At 36.8% G+C, this 14,545-nt stretch overlaps 4 protein-coding genes across 7 annotated transcripts; 1 reads left to right on the plus strand and 3 right to left on the minus strand.

The window, feature by feature from the left end:
• Nucleotides 1–1,540: 1,540 nt before the first annotated feature.
• On the plus strand, nt 1,541–2,400 carry LOC132696775 (coiled-coil domain-containing protein 25). The gene is made up of 4 exons (XM_060661789.1): nt 1,541–1,654; nt 1,714–1,805; nt 1,855–2,113; nt 2,162–2,400. The coding sequence occupies exons 1-4, from the start codon at nt 1,582–1,584 to the stop codon at nt 2,359–2,361; spliced, it is 624 nt and encodes a 207-aa protein (XP_060517772.1). The 5' UTR covers nt 1,541–1,581; the 3' UTR covers nt 2,362–2,400.
• A 58-nt stretch (nt 2,401–2,458) lies between these two features.
• LOC132696773 (queuine tRNA-ribosyltransferase catalytic subunit) lies at nt 2,459–4,284 on the minus strand. 2 transcript variants are annotated; one of them, XM_060661784.1, is made up of 6 exons: nt 3,884–4,284; nt 3,707–3,796; nt 3,363–3,655; nt 3,144–3,305; nt 2,919–3,087; nt 2,459–2,866 (listed from the first exon to the last, which is right to left on the minus strand). In XM_060661784.1, the coding sequence occupies exons 2-6, from the start codon at nt 3,779–3,781 to the stop codon at nt 2,516–2,518; spliced, it is 1,050 nt and encodes a 349-aa protein (XP_060517767.1). In that variant the 5' UTR covers nt 3,782–3,796; nt 3,884–4,284; the 3' UTR covers nt 2,459–2,515. The 2 variants fall into 2 exon arrangements, with proteins under 2 accessions (XP_060517767.1, XP_060517766.1); XM_060661783.1 differs by having other exon boundaries at nt 3,844–4,284.
• A 48-nt stretch (nt 4,285–4,332) lies between these two features.
• Nucleotides 4,333–7,011, minus strand: LOC132696774 (gustatory receptor for sugar taste 64e-like). Of its 3 annotated transcripts, XM_060661788.1 has the most exons (8): nt 6,595–7,011; nt 6,353–6,541; nt 6,126–6,274; nt 5,014–5,136; nt 4,796–4,955; nt 4,585–4,747; nt 4,462–4,537; nt 4,333–4,396 (listed from the first exon to the last, which is right to left on the minus strand). In XM_060661788.1, the coding sequence occupies exons 1-7, from the start codon at nt 6,887–6,889 to the stop codon at nt 4,534–4,536; spliced, it is 1,083 nt and encodes a 360-aa protein (XP_060517771.1). In that variant the 5' UTR covers nt 6,890–7,011; the 3' UTR covers nt 4,333–4,396; nt 4,462–4,533. The 3 variants fall into 3 exon arrangements, with proteins under 3 accessions (XP_060517771.1, XP_060517768.1, XP_060517770.1); XM_060661785.1 differs by having other exon boundaries at nt 4,585–4,955; XM_060661787.1 differs by having other exon boundaries at nt 4,347–4,396; nt 4,448–4,537; nt 4,585–4,955.
• A 3,641-nt stretch (nt 7,012–10,652) lies between these two features.
• Nucleotides 10,653–12,237, minus strand: LOC132696776 (gustatory receptor for sugar taste 64e-like). Its single transcript, XM_060661790.1, has 4 exons — nt 11,861–12,237; nt 11,648–11,810; nt 11,215–11,304; nt 10,653–10,746 (listed from the first exon to the last, which is right to left on the minus strand). Exons 1-4 carry the CDS (start codon nt 12,079–12,081, stop codon nt 10,672–10,674), a joined length of 549 nt encoding a protein of 182 aa, XP_060517773.1. The 5' UTR covers nt 12,082–12,237; the 3' UTR covers nt 10,653–10,671.
• Between the last annotated feature and the right edge of the window lie 2,308 nt (nt 12,238–14,545).

Genomic DNA, 14,545 nt, shown 5'->3' on the forward strand with positions numbered 1-14,545 from the left:
TTTAGCGAGCAATATGTGATGTTTATTTTATTTTATTTTTGAAGCAAATATATCTACAATTGCAATACTCATTTCCACCAATACTAGACTATTATTACTACTATGCAACTTCTTAATACAATAATATATATTACACCATTTTCTATGGAAAACTGAGCAGCTTTTGAAGTAATGGAAAAGATCTGTTCGACAACCCGTAAAGGTTAATTTAGGGAAGCAACTGACAATATTTACGCTTAAATATTTACCAATCTGTTTGATTTTCGCGACATACCTGAAAACTTTCCATTTAATTAATCATCATATTCTACGTGTTAATTGTTCCCAAATGAATTTTTATTATTTGAATATTTAAAATAAAGCTGAATATGTTGCAATTAAAAGGAAAGAAAAATTCAAATAAACTGCACAGCAAAAAGGACACAGGATAATTCGTTTATACATCACTTATCAAGGTCGGAGTCGTTCAGATTAATTTAACGCCATATTTGTCGTGCAATCACACAAGGTTTCTTCTTTAATTTGGAGACCTGGACAGTATTAAAGCCGATGTTACGACATTTGCGATTGTGAGTATTTGTTTAGACGTTATAAGGACCACTTCTCTCTAAAGTGCCACATTGATGAGACGAGTAAATAAACGATCCACGTAACAAATAAAGCGAATAAAAATAAATAAATAGGCGTTAATTGAATGCATAGACTTCATGCTGCAGAATAAAGATCTCATTAATGCTTTTTAAATGGGAAAGTAATTCAATTAGTTCAATTATTTTTTACCTCTGTTTATTTTCTGAGTACAAAAAGTTGAACCAATGTGATGTGTACTTTTTAAAATTTTATCCTACTTATTTGTCAAAATATTTGAAATAGTGACCTTAAGGTACTCGTTTCTGATTTATTTGCTTAATTGTTGTTAATCGTTATCTATAATTAGTGGTGGTCTAAATAATTGCTACTGATGATATTTACGAGAGAACCATCCTTTCAACATTTTAAGGACGCAGACTGCGTGCATATAAGGAATTAATTATTGCGACATTGAACTAAATCTATTAAAAAAATATTGACCCAAGGATATTTAAGTAATCGATATTTGACACTTAGAGATGACTATTTTTAGTAGCGATGTTAAGTGAACTACTCATCTTTCACTGTCTATTTAAGATTTTTCTAATCCGTCAAGTGTAATAATTGCGCGCAAGCAATTTTAATACGCCTTGAACGCACTATTTCACTAATGGGAATTTTATTTAAAAAAAGATATTTTTAATTATTTTCTCAACGACTTTGAGTTCGGTTGAATTTTAATATCGGATTATTATACCTACCACAATATAAACTCGGATGTAATAATAATAATATAGGTAAGGAAAATCACAAACATTATGTGTCCACAGGGGGTGAAACCCTTGGATATTAAGTGTATTGAGAAATTATATACATAGGCCTAAAGCAGAAATGTAGTCTCACGACAAAACCAACCAATTCATTTATCTATGGTTTAAGAAGAAGAATGCTAGGTTAAATACATCTTTTCAAAATTTATTTTTGTACTTTGGCACCCACAAATCTTGGGGAATGGTTTTCTACTTTGAGAGTACCGCCGTCGCTCCACCGGCAGTACTTTATATGGGTGTTGACAAATACGAAAGTACTGTAAATTGTTAACAGTTTTTTTTTTATAAGATGCCACTAATTTTGTTCTTTCAGATGAAGATTTGATAAAATGGGGATGGCCGGAAGATGTTTGGTTCCATGTAGACGAAGTTTCGTCGGCCCATGTCTATTTAAGGCTACGACCAGTATGTACACATAATTCTAGGAAGCTCAAACTAAATAGTCTCTTTTTAGGGTCAGACCATTGATGACATTCCCTCAGCAGTAATTGAAGATGCTGCACAGCTTGTCAAAGCCAATAGCATCATGGGGAATAAAATGAATGATGTCAATATTGTATACACCATGTGGTCTAACTTAAAAAAAACAACCAGTATGGATGTGGGTCAGGTTGGATTTTTCAAACAGAGCGAAGTAAAAAAAATTAAGGTGGCTAAACGTGTTAATGACATTATCAACCGACTAAACAAGACCAAGAAGGAAGAACACCCAGGTTAGTGTGTTTAAATATTTAACAAAAATATTTCCAAACCTAAATTAGATTTAAGAGCTGAGCGAGAGAAACGGGACAGACTGGAAAGGGAGGATAAGAAAAAACTGTTACGAGAACAAAAAGATAAAGAAAAGGAAGAGGAGAAGAGACGAAAAGAAGAAGCAGAATTAAGAAGTTATAATTCCTTAATGAGTGCAGACAATATGAGTAAATATGATGATGGTAATGATTCTGACGACTTTATGTGATTAAATTGTTTATTCCTATTATTCCAGTGTACAACAATTGTATAATTTTGTAAAATATAAAGATTTCTTGTATAATTTAAACTTACTTTCATTTTAATTAATTGCAAAGGACTGCAAGGAAAAACTGAAATAATGTATTAACAATCTAATGAATTTATGGGTACAATAAATTAATGTTAACAGCTTTTAATGAATCTTGGATCCAACTGGGGTAGCTCCTATCTGGATATAAATTAGCCATGAAATTCTGCACAAAGCTCACAAAACTACCATTTAGTATATTATCTCTCATAGTTTTCATCAATCTCATCTGGAATGCTACATTGTGCTCTGTTAACAAATGGCAAGCGACAGGAAGATCACCAGCAATTCCGTGGAGATATGCCCGGGTGTAATTTTTGCAAGTTGTACAACTGCAGTCTTTATCTATAGGGTTGAAGTCTTTGGCATACTGTTTTTTCTTTAGATTTAATTGACCTGTCATCAAAAGGGCGCAACCAAATCTCTAAAATTGATTTTCTAAAAATATTGTTTATAAAACCAAGTCTAAATTTTACAGCTGTCCTGGTTGGGAAAACACAGTCAAACATGTCCACTCCCAATGCGCAACATACAACCAAATCCACCGCAAACCCAACTCCCATCAAATACCTAGGTTTATCCTTCGGCAATAAATTTGTACAAAGGTGGACAATTTTCCAAAAATCATCTTTACTTTCCCCACCACTAAAATTAATCCAAACTGTATCAAATGAATCAATGTAAAATAAAATTAATATTACCTCAAACCTCCTATCGCATAACCGTTGACATCCCTTTTCATATGATCTGCCACACTTATTTTTCGCAAATCTTCATATAAAGTGCCTTGAACTATGGGAAATATACTTTGACATTCAGGATTCTTATGAGCCGTTAAACACCTATCAAGCCATCGTGTAGTCCTAAAATGCTTTACCATTCGTCATGTCCACTTATTTTTATTTCCTTTGTTAATATACCTGTGCACTGATTCCTTAATTCTGTCTTTATTGGGATTTGTAGTTTTAATGACATCATCTAACTGCATTATTATGTCGGCACCAATAGCATTTTGAATTTCAATGGAATGTTCTGGAGTGAGCATGACTTCATTTTTTTGTTCATTTAGTGACTGGAATTTGACACCTTCTTCTGTTATTTCTGCTAATTTCAATAGGGATACCATCTGAAACCCTCCCGAATCAGTCAACAAGTTTCCATCCCAGTTCATAAAGTTGTGTAGTCCACCCGCTTTACTCAATATATCAATACCCTGGAAATAAAAAACAAAAGCACTTAGGGCTATAGCACAAAAAATCCTTACCGGACGGGTTCCTAAATGGTAGGTGTTTGCTAGCATAATTTGCAATCCCATTTTCTTAAGTTGTTCTGGCAACATACCTTTTAAAGTACCCTAAAATATCTGGTTTAGTTTGGAGAAATTCGTTAACATCTACCTACTTGAGTGCCTACGGGCATAAACACCGGCGTATCTACATACCCATGTGGTAATTTCATTTTTCCCACCCTAGCTTTCGTTACTTTGCATTCGCATAAAACGTCGAATACCAGTGGTGATTTGCACCCGGTCATAATCGCCTATTTCAGGGAAATTTTAAAAATTTATGATATACAACATGGAGAACATAACCTACAACAATAAACAATAAGCCATGGACCAAACCAATGGACAGCTGAAAACGACAAAATATAAACACCATGCAGATTATATATTTGAACCATATAACTATATGATTTGAACACAGGCTATTTAAATATTTTGGGAAATGAATTCGATTTTAATTTTATTCATGAATGTATGTTTTAAAATAGATGCTGCATATACGCGGATGATATATTTTTTCTCGTCAACATCAATTCTAATTCTAAGAAACCAGAACGATTACGGTAAGTCCTGAGAGCCATGCAAATCTTGATCTCTGGTTATGGAAACTAGCTGAATCGAACCGAATTGGATCAAAACCAGTTCATATGTTACTATAGCGCTCGCAACCTGTAAGGATATTGAATATTTTTGCCCTCTGTACTATAAACTCGAACATACATTCAAAACTATACCTCGTGTTATCCTGAACATTTTGCACCCCGTTAATGCTACTTGGTCCAAAGAGATTTGAGTAAGCAATCTTGTTATCTGAAATCCAAACATAGACTAAAACACCAAACATATTTTGAAGGTACCTCGACGTTGTAAGCATTAGATGGCACTGAATTAAGTATTTCCCCGGGAACTTTACTTTCGTCATTAATCCAGGACGCGCAAAGCGATACTGACGCAATCTTGAAGATGCAATAGATAAAGGAAAAAATAAAGTAAATATTTTCGAAAACGCTGTTGATTTCTCTAAAATAATTCGATTTAGCATTAAAAAGCAAATATGCTGGTGTTTACTTAACTCGAAGCTGCGGTAAAGCTGCACCAAAATAAAAAATATGTTGAGAAAATACGAGAGCAATATCAATCCGGTAATATTGCTGTCCAAATCGTAGCAAAGATTGGCTAGTCTGTCATAATCCTCTCGTATCGTTTGAAAGAAGTGTAGGGGCTGGTTCTAAAAATCGTAACATTTTTCTCATATAGAAATGTTTTTAAATCAAGAACGCACTCGCCTTTTGACATTCTCTGAATAGTTTTTGCGACAGCATTCTGAACCTAGAGGCTAGCACGACGCTCACCACGATAATGAATAAATCGTTGCAGGCCCATAACAAACTCGTGTGCAAATTAATCACCTAATTCAGTATTCACTAGTTATTCAGTGCATAGCATTATATATAGCTATTAGATAATATTGAGGCCGTAAATAATGTAAAATTTCCGCACATGGCACTATCCTTTTTTAAACTGAAATTTGATTAGGTTTTGGACATATTTTGACAAAATAAAAACTTGTCGCATGCAAGAACCGCCAGCAGATAGTTGAATGCGAGTTTCAAAGTGGACAGATGCTCAGATTGGACTTTTGATGTTTGTTTAAAAAGTGCGTATTTTATCAGTATAGTCAGTATATGCGTGCGTTTAGTAGCATACCGGTTGTCTCAGAATTAAGAAAACCACACAACGGATTTGCTAGCTTGATTTTTTTTCTACAAAAATTTCTAATATTTACCCTAGTTAAAGTGACACCATTATTATTTGGAATCTGAATTCAAATCTTTTCATTTACTGCGGTTTGTGGTGGGAAGAAAAATACTGATTATTTCAATACACATTTTACTATATGAATAGTACAATAATTAATAAAATTAGTTAGTCTTCAACAATTGATTAGTTTTGACTGGTTAATCGATGCCTAATTTTTACTGGAAAAATAATTTTCGAACACTCCCCACTACTTCGAAAGATAAAGCGATAGAGCCATTACACACAAAAAATGAATTTGGGTTAGATTTAAAACAGTACTCACATTAACTAGGGTTAATATTTTTTTTTGTAATAAGCGATTTTTTAAATTCAAAATAATAATTATGTGCCCTGGTGGCCATTTCAGACACCCGAAAATAATCTCCAGTATTTTCTCTCGTCCGATTTACATAATGTTTTTTTTTTTGCTAAAACAGCCGGTATATGAGGCACTTTTTGAAAAACATACCACAGACTATAATGAAAAAACAGTTGCAGCCACTAAGATCGTAATTATTTGTGGCTCTATTATCAGCATTGGTATTCAATTTATCCAGTAGCTACATGAATTTTGGCGTTCAGATGTTTTCAAACTTACTATAGCCATTATACCGGAAACTGTGCTACTCCGCATACAACGAAACACTTCCGTCGTCGATGCTTTATAGTAGGCGTCGACAGTATAATTTTCTTTGAGGCTCAGACGGAGTTTATCATATCGATTACAAGCCCGTAGAACGTTGTTCGCTAAAACGATGCCCAATTTGTTAATTAAAACGTGAGAAAGCAATATAAACATCTATAAAAAAAAATCGAGAAACTTACTGAGGGCTAGGATAACATAGACGATAATAAAGAACCGTAAGCGCCGAAGTACTTTTTTCGGATATCCATAGTTTACGACCGTCAATTTATCCACCGCGCACCATTTTCTAATAAAATCGGGCCAAACTCTAGCCAATTTAAGGTATAAAATCATGATTAAAAGTGAGACCGTGTAAAAGACGAGAGTGGCTAAAATAAATTTAAAATTAAACTTTTCTGCTAGTCAAATTATGGATACCTACCAATTGCTATAATGTCAGTTTCGGCCCTAAATATGTGTATAATGTAGCAAACCACCGTTACGGAGAGAAAACCGATATAAACTAAAGTATATAACACTTTCAAGCTCAACCAAGAGAAATGTATTCGATCTTCTCCGTCTCGAACGCTTTTCTGTGGAAAAATCCCCAGGAATTGAGAGAAAAACATGAAATTTTTAAGAGACGTGTACATATTTTCTTTGCCGAGCAAATTTTCTACTGCAAACCCTTCTATTTTGTTATTTTTCGCGATGTAATACATTATATTCGACCTCATCGTACTTATCACACCGAATAATATGGTTCCGAGTAATATCGACTACGATTTTGACGTACGTGTTACATCGTAGCTTCAAAACAATGATAGATGCCAGCCTGAAAACGAAACATAAATATTGTTTTCAGCTATTTTCCTAAATATAATCGTGGAATCGCGTGTTAACAACTGATACAGGAATTAAAAACCATTGTTTTGTTTTTCATGTTTACGGTTCGATTTAAAATTATTGTCAACTTGTTTATTTCTATGACTGCTACCCAGAAAAACAAGAATTCAGAATGAATTGATTCATATTTTTTATACAGGGTGTTTTCAAAAAATAACGTGGCAACCCTCGGTTTGGTTCGGAAGTGCTTATTTTCCGAGACACGGGGTGTAAATACTACAAAATAACGATTTTTATAACATATTCTAAGTATTTTTTGCCCGATTTTGTTGAAATATGGCAAATTTGGCAAGAGGCTAATTTTACTTTAACTAAATTAAAGTAGGGGTATCAAAACGACTAGTATTGTCAAAAAAAAAATATGTCACTGGCTTTTATGTTATTTACTTTGAATAAGCCACCAGCAGCACTACTTTTTTGCCACTTGAGTTGTTTTCTGATATGGATATGATCAAAAGTGAACTGCTATGATTGTAGACGTGTTGTGTTAATTTTCAGCGTTATTATTTCAAGCGGATGCTAATTTGACATAATTAATTTTTTCTACTCCCGTCTGTAAAATACCTAAATACATACCGATTTAGCGTGCGGGAAGCGTCACTTTATCACGTCAGTTTCATTTCCCACGGATCCGAACCACTTCGGACATTTCCGGGATTTTACCGCACTGGTTTGGGAGCAGTCGGATGTTTTCGGAGATTTTACAGGACGGTTTCAATTCTGCCGGTCATGGTGTTGTTTTGCAAAAATGGACCCAAAAACTAATAGCAGACTAGTCGGTATGTAAAGTGACATTTATAATTTAAGTTTCCCACAGAAATTTTACATACCGTTTAGTGGTTTTACAGTTTTTATATTTATATCTTGCCAACACCAATTGGACGATTTTCAAATATCCTTGTCTCATCAGTACAAACCAAACAAAATAGAAGGTTAGGACCTGCTTTTTATTGCTTATACGATGTTAAAAATTTAATCCTCTTAAAAGCTCTCTCCTTGGATGAATTTTCTTCCAATTACAGTCTTTTTTTTCATCATCAATTGTAAAAGTTAAATAAATGACATGAAGCTTTAAAATTGTGTTTACTCTGTCTCTGTACTAACGTACACAGTGGATCCGCTCCATGCTAACCGACAGGAGGGTCGAGGCAAGACTGGGTAGGGAGCAGGTCTCCATCGGTTCATCACGGGGTTGTCCACAGGGCGGGGTCTTGTCCCCGTTCCTGTGGTGCCTAGTGGTGAACGAGATATTGCATATTCTGAGGGAAGAACACGAGGTCTATGTTCAGGCATATGCAGACGACCTTGTGATAATGACGCAGGGGACGGACGTGAGGAGGATGCAGGGGCTCCTGAACGGGGCATTGGCAAGATTCTCACAATGGTGCCTGGACAGCAAGTTGGCTGTCAATCCTGGCAAGGTGGAGATGGTCATCTTCACTAGGAAAAGGAAGATGGAGTGCAACCTCAACATTTCGATGGATGGGGTGCCTCTTTCTGCAAGCGGAAATGTCAAGTACTTGGGTGTATGGTTGGACCCTAAGTTGACCTTCCAGGAACATATAAGATCAAGGACCAGGTCGGCCTTTGGAGCTCTGTGGGCGTACCGGAGAGCTGTAGAGGGCACTTGGGGCCTGGGGCCGAAGATCATGCAGTGGATCTACGGTACCATGGTGGTGCCTATGCTCATGCATGGGGCAGTGGCATGGTGGCCGGGGACCAAAAGAGCGGGAGCAAGGCTAGTTCTTAACAGACTGCAGAGATTGGCTTGCCTCTGCATAACGGGCGCCATTAGAAAGGCGCCCACGAGGGCCCTGGAAGCTCTGGTGGGGCTGCCCTCTCTGGCGGATCGGGTGCAGATGGAGGCGGCCAGGACAGCTGTGAGGCTGGCGAGCTGCGGGCTCTGGAGGGAGAGAACCTTCAATCGGGGTCCGTACGACATTTTAGAGGGCTGTCGCGGGGATCGCGGGGTCATGGGCATGCCGAGTGACGTCATGATCCCCGAGATGACATTCTTTGATAAATTGACCTTCTTTGATAAATTGACCTTTCTCTTTCCATCAAGGGAAGATTGGAGAGAGGGCAGAGTCGGCTCCTGGGATGGACTTGTCTGGTACACGGACGGGTCCAGAATGGGAGATCTGGCCGGAGCTGGAGCGTACTGCGAGACAACGGAATCAAGCTTGTCGGTCCCTCTGGGTCAGTACTGCACTGTGTTTCAGGCGGAAATTTTCGCTTTATTGATGGCGGCCAGAGAGGTGCTTCGGCTCAACTACGGAAGCAGGAGAGTCTTCTTCTGCTCGTAGGGCTGCACTCATGGCGCTGAAGTCAGTGCGTACGCGCTCCTTGTTGATAAAGGAGTGCAAAGGAGTACTGAGGAGGGTGGCTGAGGAGAGAAAGGTCACGTTGGTCTGGGTCCCGGGTCACACCGGTATCCGGGGCAATGAGGCAGCGGACGCCTTAGCCAGGGAGGGCTCCTCGCATAGGCATATAGGGCCGGAGCCCCGCTTGGGGATCGCCCCGTGTGTGAGGCGGGGAGCTCTCGAAGCCTGGGCGAGAGACCGGGCCGCGGGGGGCTGGAGAGTTGCTCCGGGAATGAGGCAGGCGAGACTTATGATGGATGGGCCCGCCCTTTCTCGGACCAGGGAGCTGCTTAGACTGACCAGAAGGGAGTGTAGAGCACTAACAGGGGCCTACACAGGACATTGCAGGCTTAGGAGGCATCTCTGCTTGCTAGGCATTGGAGACGACCCGGAGTGTAGGTGGTGCATGGAAGGGGAGGAGACCCCGTATCATCTGCTCACCGAGTGCCCTGCCTTGACATGGGCAAGATTGGGAGTCTTCGGAACGGCCCTGATCGATCCGTCTCAGTGCGCGGTATTGGGCTAAAGGAGTTACTGACCTTCTACAGGAGGGGCGGCATTCTGGACGCCCTCTAGAGCGGCCTGGGGGCACAACCGGCCCATCTGGTGGCCTAAGTGCTTGGACGCCCGCGAGGGCGCCCCCCTTTAATACCAATACCAATACGTACACAGTTAAAAAGAGACAACAATAGGAGAACCGATAGGAACGATAAACGCATAGGTTTAATGTAATTAGTAATCCAATAATCTGTTATTATTTTTTATTTGTTTAATTGTGATTTTTTCGCAACGGTAGTAGAAGAAGTATAGTATGCAACACGTTTGGCGAACTCTTTATCTCACTCGTTTATTAAGTTATAAACTCGTTAGTCAAATGCCGTTTACCTCACTTGTTGCATAATATACTATAATATTAAATAAATTGGTAAGTTAATGACAATATAAAAGTTTTAACATGACTTTTGACACAGTACTTAGTAGATGAAAAATATTAAAAATCACATTTTTGTTGTAATATTGTGCAATGTATTTGAAATACAAATATTCAGAGAATTTTCAAAAACGTGTCACACCATATGCTGTTGTGTTGTTGATTAAATATTTAGTCTTTAATTTATACTCGTTGGAATCCATAAAACAATGAGACCCATACAATAGCTTTTATTTCAAATAACCACAGCTTTATATATATCTACGCATAAATTGCTATGATTTTTGCGTTACTAGATATCTGCACAGGTCACAGCTTTTTACGTTGAACCATATAGGTTTGCGGAACTGAACTGTATCAGCACCAGTTCGTAAGTTACAACTGCACTTGCCACCTAAAATGTAAAAAATCAACATCTGCAGAAAATAACCTCAAACGTCAAAAAACCATAGCTAAAATATATCTAAAACCAATCGTTCCTAAACTCGTGACTAAAGTATCGGAAACATGTATGCATCTGTGGAAAGTGATGTTTTAAAGTGACACTTTCCGGACGTTTTAAAATAGGAAATAGACACAGTATATCACGTAAGACGCTAATAAAGTTCTTCACTCACTTGCATATTAAACACTCTCTTCGTTCGTGTCAAATCAAACGCGTGACTAAAGCTGCGTTTATCAAACTTATTACGTAATATTCTATTATTGAAGTGCTTAATTATACAAGGTGTGTTAGATTCATCTAAGAAAATAGTTGATAGTGAAATTTGACATTTTGGAAAGTGATCAATGTTTTCGACTCCTCTCTGATTATATTTCGACACCAACCACCGCACAGTTATTAAATGGAATATAATCTCACGCTAAGTATAAGTCCTCGGGTGATGGTAAACAATTTGCAACCTGTGAGAGCCGTCTTGTCAAGACTGATCTGAGTCAATAATCGTCGAATCTGAAAGTAAATATCTTGGAATACACATACATACGATAGATTTAGTTATATATGCGCCACGAAGCTACGTATGTGCAGACTTATCTTTCAAGTTTAAAAGTCTCGACTTTCGTAACAGACTCTACTTTTTTATCAAACGGATTTTCGCTAACCCTTTGGGTTTTTGAATGTGGTTTAAGGTACTCTCATTATCTTTTGATAATGTATATAATCTGTCATCGTTCGGCCGACTCATTTGTCCAACTCAAAGTCAAAAAGCAAAATGATAACCATTTGCTTGTTGTTTCCCAGCGCAGATTAATTTGAGACGTACACCAGCTAAATTTACAATTTGAGAACCCACCTCCACATTATAAAGGGAAGAGTCGACCGAATTCAAAATGGTGGTCGGAGTTTTGCTTTCGTCATTGATTCTGGCCGCGTACAGCGACACCGACGTGGTTTTGTAGATGAGAAACGAAAACGAATACGCGAAATATATTTTTTCAGTCACCAGGGAAATCGATCTGAAATTTACAAATTACAGTCCAAAACTGTCTCACGCGGCGCGACTCACTCTAAACTATGATACAGCTGAATCAAAAGATAGAACATATTTAGGGAATAAGACAAAAGGATCAACGGGGAGATATTGCTGTCTAATTCCTTGCAAAGATTAGCCAGCCTGTCGTAGTCCTCGCGAATTTCCCTCCAAAACGATATCGTACTGTGCTTCAGGTTTTTTTCGCTGAGCCGTTTGGATATTTGCTGGAAACGTGATGAAAGACAAATGCTCATTAATATTATAAACAAATCGTTTAGAGCTTGTGCTAGAGATGAGAGGATATCTGTTACCTGCAATAGAAAAGGGGTGTTATTGGATAATCACGATGTAGATCACACGTGAAATAGAAAAAGGACCAGACAAGAAATTGACGCAATGATTAAAATCCGACAGCTAACATAAACAACTATAATTTAAAAAAGACCAATATTAGCCAATCTTTTTGGCAATAGAATATGTTTGACAATGTGTAGAGGATAAAAGTATTTCAGACAATGTCTCCATAACAAAATACTTCATCTCTCTTATTATTTTATATTTTCTGTGAATTATTATGATTTTAACAAAAATGTTGATGTTTTTGATTTTACTTACGGAGGGAAGGAGTGAGAAGAGTTTAGAACTGATCACGTAGATCATCTAGTTTGAGGTCATTGAATTTTAACGTCTGGAACGTAAGTTTTGACTGGTTACTTGAAAATTATTTCAAAGACAATTCCAAAGTTTTTTTTTCTGTAAGTATAATGACACCCAGTATAGTTATTTATGGTCCGACGCAGAATATATTTTAATGCGATATGTAGCCAGCACAGAAAGATAATTTTGTTTTATAAAATAATTATTAATAATTATTAATTACCACATTAAATCACAACAGAAAAAATAAATTTAGAAAGTAATAATCAATGAAAGGCAAGAAATACAAAATGAAGGTAAACGAAATGAAGACCCTAATTCGTGCTATTTGACATTTTCAAGTTGAAATGGCGTGATCAGCACAATTCAATAATAATTCATCTCTACTTCGAACAGGCTTAAAAAGAGAACGCTAGTTCTTTGATACAGTCAGGGAATTGAAAACCCCAGGTCTACAAATTGGATGACCTGAATGACCAGTTCCAGAGTCAAATTTGTTTAAACTCAACTAACAGAACTTTGGGGTTTGATCGATTTTTGATAAAAAATACGATATACGAAGAAAACAGGTGAGAGAGAGTAAAAGGAAATGCATGCTCAATCCATGTAGAATTAAATTTGAAAATCATGTAATTGGTTAGTAAAGTTTCGACGCTCCGTAAGCGATAAATCAATTTCCAATATCGAAAGGACAATTTTTGTGTTTCCTTTTATCATATAAATGATTACCGTGAATTAAAAAAGGTTAAAAATAGCAATAGTTAAAAATTGAGCAAGATATCTAAAAACCATATCTAAAAATAAGGAATTGATTGCCTGTAAGATACTTGTGAGATACAATGTATAATAGAAACTATTTGTATGTAAATTAAAGAAGAAGAAGAAGAATCCTACAGTAATGAGCTACCGTGTATATGAAAATTTTACAAAAAAGCCAAAATGGCGCTTTTCTAACGAAATAGTAAAAGAAAGTGTAAATTCACAAACTTTTTAAGAAATTTATGTTTTCTATTACCTGATCTGAAACGATGAACAATTTAATTTTTAAAACGAACATGAAAAAGGTAATCATGAGACACAGGTGAAAAAAAAAATCAAATAACAACAGCAAATAAGTTAAAATCAGCGAAAAAGCGAAAAATTTGGTGTAGCCGTATTGACTGTGCAACAATTTTACTTGTCTGGTCTCGATTTGGATATGTCAGATACAATGTGCTTCACCACAGCGTATAACCCTGTTCCGAAATTAAGCGGAATGTAGACAAAAAACCCGGAGAAATAGGTGCCGAAATACTTTTCGATTGTAAGATTGGTCCCAGGTTGGTACATCAGTTGCTCGCATATTTTGACAACCCGGAGAATATATTCGGCTGAAAGTAATACGCCAATCTGTCGTAAGCACATAAAGTCGCCGTTTTGAACTTACTAGCTGAAATTGTTATGAACAATGCACAACAACTACGAAGTTTTCTATCCAAACGCCGCGGATACCCATACAGCGAGTTCATTTTCTTATCCACTGCACACCAAGATCTCATAAGGTTTGACCATGAGACGGCCAGTTTCAAATGCAAGCCGATTATCAAAGCAGATCCTGCATAGTTCACGCATGTAACTGAAACCAAGAAGTTTTTAATATGTTCCATTCTACAGGTTGTCCAATTTTTGTACGTTTTTTATAGTAGGTATTTGAAGTAATCAAATATGTTTTTTATTTCGAAGATACAGGCGGCAGATTCTTTTTTATTCTATTCTTTTTTTATTTGGGTTTCAAATAAAATAAAATAAAATAATAAAATATCATCAATTTTCAACATTATACATATTTGTTTTGTTAAATAAGCCAAATTAGCATTGTTTCATGATTCTTTCTTATTAACAACCAAGCAGTACACATTTTTGTGTCTTATGAAAATGTCAGTTTGTTTGTTTACTATGGATTTTATTTCAGTGTTTCTATTGTTCTGTGTTCCACTTATTTTGCGCCCATGATTTGAAAGACAAGACACGAATAAAATATGTTCGAAAAGCAGAAGAGAAAATCCGGAATGAAACAAAGAA

This window comes from Cylas formicarius, unplaced genomic scaffold, assembly GCF_029955315.1.
Source record: "Cylas formicarius isolate icCylForm1 unplaced genomic scaffold, icCylForm1.1 PGA_scaffold_1__22_contigs__length_36826433, whole genome shotgun sequence".
Lineage (NCBI taxonomy): Eukaryota > Metazoa > Arthropoda > Insecta > Coleoptera > Brentidae > Cylas > Cylas formicarius.